The 5925-nt window shown below is 51.2% G+C and overlaps 1 protein-coding gene across 1 annotated transcript in view; it reads right to left on the reverse strand.

Moving 5' to 3' along the window:
* Nucleotides 1-5925, reverse strand: part of LOC106811014 — a gene marked incomplete in the record, with an annotated part of 22402 nt that overhangs the window by 7224 nt on the left and 9253 nt on the right. The window contains 2 exon segments of the mRNA XM_014814531.1: nt 435-601; nt 1169-1324. Coding sequence (XP_014670017.1) covers nt 435-601; nt 1169-1324 — 323 coding nt within the window.

A 5925-nucleotide genomic window follows, 5' to 3' on the forward strand; every position in this document is an offset into this window, starting at 1 on the left:
AGAGAGAGAGAGAGAGAGAGAGAGAGAGAGAGAGAGAGAGAGAGAGAGAGAGAGAGAGGGAGAGAGAGAGAGAGAGAGAGAGAGAGAGAGAGAGAGAGAGAGAGAGAGAGAGAGAGAGAGAGGGAGAGAGAGAGAGAGAGAGAGAGAGAGAGAGAGAGAGAGAGAGAGAGAGAGAGAGAGAGAGAGGGAGAGAGAGAGAGAGAGAGAGAGAGAGAGAGAGAGAGAGAGAGAGAGAGAGAGAGAGAGGGAACGCGAGAGAGAGAGAGCGAGAGCGAGAGAGAGACATGCACATGCATACGTACGTAATACATGTATGCGTATGTATGTATGTACGCACGCACGCCCGCTCACCCGCACGCACGCACACACATGCACACACATACCTACATCCACACATACATAGGCCCTACATACTTTTCCGGTTTCAAACTAACCTTTTTGTTACTTAACCACATCGCCTCATACTTAAGTTGATCAAGAATCTCTTGACCAACACGAGTCTCCTGTTCCGATAAGAAGTTGATGAACACTGTCATACTGTTGAACCAGAAAAGTCCGTCGTCAAGATTGGGTGGTTGGAACACATTTATCGTAAGATTTTCTGGGAAGCCAAAGGAATAATTAAGTTCGATTTGCCTAAAGCACAACCGATGATGCTATGTCTAGCCATCTACGTGTATACAGTGCACAGTGTTAATTATTTTCTACAGATTCGCATGCTCATCAAAGCATTTTTATAAGGACAGTCGTGACATACACAGAGCCAGTCATTGTCAAATAATATTTCGAATCAAATAACAAATATAAAAGTTAGAATCTTTCTACATCAAAATACAAGATTTCAAACTGTTAATTGGTTAGACTTCGGATACATATAACGTCACAATAACAACACAATTAACGTTGCGCTACTATGTTTAGTTATAATTGTTTGGTATAGTGTACTGCGTGTACGCTAAAATGTTTAATAGCTGACGGAAGGACAGAATACGAAACCGCGAAAAAAACCAATTACGATCATAATAGGGAAGGAAGCTAATTACGAGAGAAAACCACCACCTATGGCTGATACCTGAATTCCCACTTAATCGTTCGCAGAATTTGAATTACACAAAGATTTAGTCTGCAGAGCGTCGTTATTTTAATAGGAAAATCGGCTAGAGCTTACCCTTAAGGTCATTAATGGTTACCACGGACGTTGTATTTATAATGTTGTTCAAACGATTCCTTAGGTTTTCGTTGAACCGGGACGCACTATCCAGGTATAGTTTCCCGTAGACGCTTGCGCTCAAAAAGGCGCTGTGGTTATCGATATCAAATTTGCCTAATTAAAAACAAGCAAGAATATATTAGAATATAATTATCTACGACATCTTAGATTGCGGTGGGTAGGCTAGGTAGATATTAATCTTTGTTGTTTGTTTGTAGATGTTAACGTTATTTTAATTTTCTTGATCTGAAACTGTCAAACAAATGTGAATGTTAGAAAATGTCTGAGCAAAAGCTAATATTTACTCTACTTTCTACCTATTCCAGCTAATATCTCATTGATCCCACGTGAAAACTCACAAATAAGTTATGACTCTTTATTTACGAAATTATTGCGTTTTGAAAATCACTAAAAATTGTCGTACATTTTTTTCAACTTAAATCCTAAATTAAAACATTTAAAAAAAATTCCAGGGACGTTTTTTAGTTCATATTATAAACAACTTATGGTTAAAAGTTTATGTCCCAACTCTGCTGTTTCTGGAAAATAGCAAAAAATTTTTTTTGTATAAATTCACAATTATTGCCGTCACTTAATTAGCAATGATTTAAAAAAATAATTCCCATCGCGAGCGTAGAGAGACATCTCTAAGGACGTGTTTCTCTTCCCGATCCAGGCTTTACGGTTTAGCATGTGGAAAGTCCCCTTACGGGTAGCATCAGGTTGCGTCGATAGAGTCCGCGATAGATAGCACAGATATAGATAACACGAACTCAGAAATGTAACGCTACTCTCCGTTTGTTGTATTACTCCACAGAATATTCTCTCTACTACGTACTACATAGGAGACTACACATATGACTACACACACAGAAATGTAACCGACTAACAATAATCTCGTACCTTATCGCGGATATTCCCTGAGACGCTCGGCCGGGGTGAAGACGGCAGGCAGAAGATACGTAAGAGGATACGTGAGGATACGTGAAAGGATACGTGAAGATAGTTAAGAGGACTGGTGCGAGAATACCAAGGCAGAACGGAGAAGCGGAAAAGTGTGGCTGGGATAGGGTGTAGGAGCTAGGTGAAAACTGAACCGTGCTGCCTAAAAAATGAGAGCCGAGAGTCCCTACTTGCGCATTAGGCGTCAACAAGTCTCTGGTCCCTAGAGACGGGCCAGGTGGGCATCGCGGCGGAATCACCATTATATGTGATGGAAGTGGTTTATTGTGATTGCGTTCGTGCCGCGAACTATTATAGAATGCGAACTAATATAGACTAATGGGAACTGGCGCTTTCCTACACATCTCTCTTATGTAATGGATATGAGTTTGATTGAATTTGATGAGCAGTTATGTTGCAATGCCCTTTACAGTGTTACCGGTCGGTAACCCTGACAGTATCCTTAAACATCGCAGGCGCTGTATTACTTATGTCGGATCGTAGCTAAGTGGTCTGTCAGGTGACTAAATTAGTAGCAACGAGAATATTAATCAGTGGTAGTATTTAATATCTAGCTGTTCTACTGATGTAGGCTGCCGCCGTGTGTTAGCTCGCTGCTGCTGCAACCGTGTTTTAGCTCGCTGCCGCCGCCGTGTTTTAGCTCGCTGCCGCCGCCGTGTTTTAGCTCGCTGCTGCTGCCGCCGTGTTTTAGCTCGCTGCTGCAGCAACCGTGTTTTAGCTCGCTGCTGCTGCCGCCGTGTTTTAGCTCGCTGCTGCAGCAACCGTGTTTTAGCTCGCTGCTGCTGCTGCCGTGTTTTAGTCGCTGACTGCTGCTCGCTGCTCGTCGTTTTAGCTCGCTGCGCCGCCGTGTCTTTAGCTCGCTGCTGCCAGCAACGTTTTTGAGCTCGCTGCCTACGCGTCTTTTAGCTCGGATGCTGTTGGCCGCTGTTTTAGCTCGCTGCTGCCGCCGTGTCTTAGCTCCGCTGCTGCTGGCGCCGCCGTTTCATACGCTCGCTGCGTGCACGCCAACCGCTGTCTTATCTCGCTGCTGCCTGCCGCCTGTTTTCACTCCGCTGCTGCCAGCACACCGTGGTTGTTTTAGCTCCGCTGCTCTGCCTGCCGCTGTTTTAGCTCGGCTGCCGCCGCCGGTCGTTTTTCAGCTCGCTGCTGCAGCAACCGTGTTTTAGCTCGCTGTCTGCCGCCGTGTTTTTAGCTCGCTGCTAGCTTGCTCTGCTGTGTTTTAGCTCGCTGCTGCCGCGCCGTGTTTTAAGCTCGCTGGCTGCTGCCGTTTTTTAGCTCGGCTGCTGCGCTCGTGGGTCTTAGCTCGCTCTGTTGCGCCGCGTTTTTAGGCTCGCTGCTGTCAGCACCGTGTTTTATCTCTTGCTGCGCCGCCGGTTTAGCTCGCTGGCTGCAGCCAACCGTGTTTTGTAGCTCGCTGCTTGCCGCCGCTGTTTTAGCTCGCCTGCTGCCTGCTGCTGTGTTTTAGCTCCGCCTGCTGGCCGGGCGGTGTTTAGACTTCGCTGCTGACTGCCTGCTACGCCGGTCGTTTCTGCTCGCTGCTGCTGCTGATGCGCCTGTTCTTAGCGCTCGCTGCTGCTGCCCCGTGTGTTTACGCTGCGCTGCTCTGCTGCTGTGTTTTTAGCTCGCTGCTGCCCGCCCGTGTCTATTAGCTCGCTTGCTGCTGCTTCGCTGCGCCCTGTTTTAGCTCGCTGTCGCTCTGCTGCTGCTCCTGCTGTTTCTAGGTCGCTGTGCTGCCGCCGTGTGTTAGCTCGCTGCTCGCTGCTGCTGTGTCTTCTAGCTCGCTGCTGCCTGCCGCCTGTTCTCTCTAGTTTACCTGCTTGAATGTGCTGTGCTCTGTTTTAGCTCGCTGCTGCTGCCGCCCGATGCTTCTTACGTTCCGGTGACTGTGCCGCCGTCCGTTTTAGCTCTGCTGCTGCTGCCGTGTTCTTTAGCTATCGCCTTGCTGCCGCCGTGTCTTTAGCTCCCTGCTCGCTGCCCGCCGATGTTCCCTCTGTTTTTCCGCTCCTCTTCTACGCTCGCTCTCGCGGTGTGTTCGCTCGACTTGCAGTAAACGACCCTGCTCTCCGCCGTGTGTTAGCTCGGCCGGGCGCCGTGTTTATTCGCTGCTGTGCCGGCCGTGTTTTAGCTGTGTGTTTTTTAGTCTTTTACCGCTCGCTCGCTGCCGCCCCGTGTTTTAGCTTTCGCGCCTCAGGCAACCGTGTTTTAGTCGACTGCTGCCGCCATGTCGTTAGCTCGCTGCTGCTGCCGCCGTGCCCCCCGATGTTTATAGCTCGCTGGCTGCTGGCCACGCGCTGTTTTAGCTCGATGACATGCTCGGATGTTTTAGCTCGGCTGCCGCCCGCCGAAGTGGTTAGCTCGCTGCTGCGCGCGCTGTTTTAGGCTCCGCTGCCAGCAACCGTGTGTTAGTCAGATGGCTAGACCGCCGTGTGTTAAGCTCACTGCTGCCGCGGTTTTAGTCGCCTGGCTGCTGCGCCGTGTTATTAGCTCGCTGCTAGCTTGCTGCTGGTGTTTTAGCTCGCCTGCTGCCGCCGTGTTTAGCCTCGCTGCTACTGCCGTGTTTTAGCTCGCTGCTGCTGCCGTGTTCTCTAGCCGCTGCTGCTCGCCGTCGTTTTAGCTCCATTGCGTGGTGCTGTGAGGCCGTGTTTTAGCTCACTGCTGACTGCGCGCGTCTGGTTTTAGTTAGTACGCTTTGCTGCCGCCGACCCCGGTGCCGGTACTAGCCGTGTTTTTAGCTCCGCTGCCCTGTCGCCGTGGTTTTAGATCGCTGCTTGCCGCTCGCATGGCGCCGTGTTTTAGTCGCTATCCGTGTTTTAAGCTCGCTGCTCTGACCGCCGGTTTTATGTCTCGCTGTGTTGCTGTCGTGTTTTAGCTCCGTGCTGCTGCTGTGCCGCTGTTATTAGGCTCGCCGCTGCTGCCGGCCCGCCTGTTTTAGCTCACCTCGCTTGCTGCGGACTGTTTTAGCTCGACCTGCCGCCGGCCGCCATGTTTCCTTAGTCAGCTGACTGCTGCTGCTGCTGCTGTGCCGTGTTTTAGTTCGCTAGCTTGCGCCACCAGTCTTTTAGCTCGCTGTACGTCGCCGCCGAATGTTTATAGCTCACAGCTGCTGACCAGTGTTTTTAGACCTCCGCTCGCTCGCTCGCCTCCGTGTTTAGCTCGCTCTGTGCTGCTGCTGCTGCTACGCGTGTTTTAGCTCGCTGCTTGCGCCACCGCTGTTTCTCTCGCTGCCGGCCGCCGCGCGTGTTTTAGCTCGCTGCGCAGAGCCGTTGTGTTTAGTTCGCTGCTGCTGCGCCGTTTTTAACTCCGCAGCCGCCGCCGCTCGTGTTTTAGCTCGCTGCCGCCGCGTGTTTTAGCTTCCGCTGCTGCTTTGCCGCCCGTGGTCTTCAACTCGCTGCTCGCCGCGCGTGTACTTTCAGCTCCGCTGGCTGCCGCCGCCGTGTCTTAGTTCGCTGCCTACTGCCGCCGCCTGTTTTAGCTCGTGCTGCTGCTTGCCCGATGTTTAGGCTCGCTGCTGACGTGCGCCTGATGTTTTAGTCGCTGCTGCCGCAGCCGTGTTTTCAGCCGCTGCTGCGCCGGCCTGTTTTAGCTCGCTGCTTGCCTGCCCGTGTTTTAGCTCTTGCTGCCCTCGCGCGCAGCGCAGACTGTTTCAGTTGCCGTCGCCCGCCGCCCCGTCGTCTTCGCTTCGCTCGCTGCTTGCCGCGGTGTTTTGCTCGCTGGCCTGCCTGCCTGCCGCTGTCTATTTTACGCTCGCTGCT

This window comes from Priapulus caudatus, unplaced genomic scaffold (assembly GCF_000485595.1).
Source record: "Priapulus caudatus unplaced genomic scaffold, Priapulus_caudatus-5.0.1 Scaffold17, whole genome shotgun sequence".
Classification (NCBI taxonomy): Eukaryota; Metazoa; Priapulida; class Priapulimorpha; order Priapulimorphida; family Priapulidae; genus Priapulus; species Priapulus caudatus.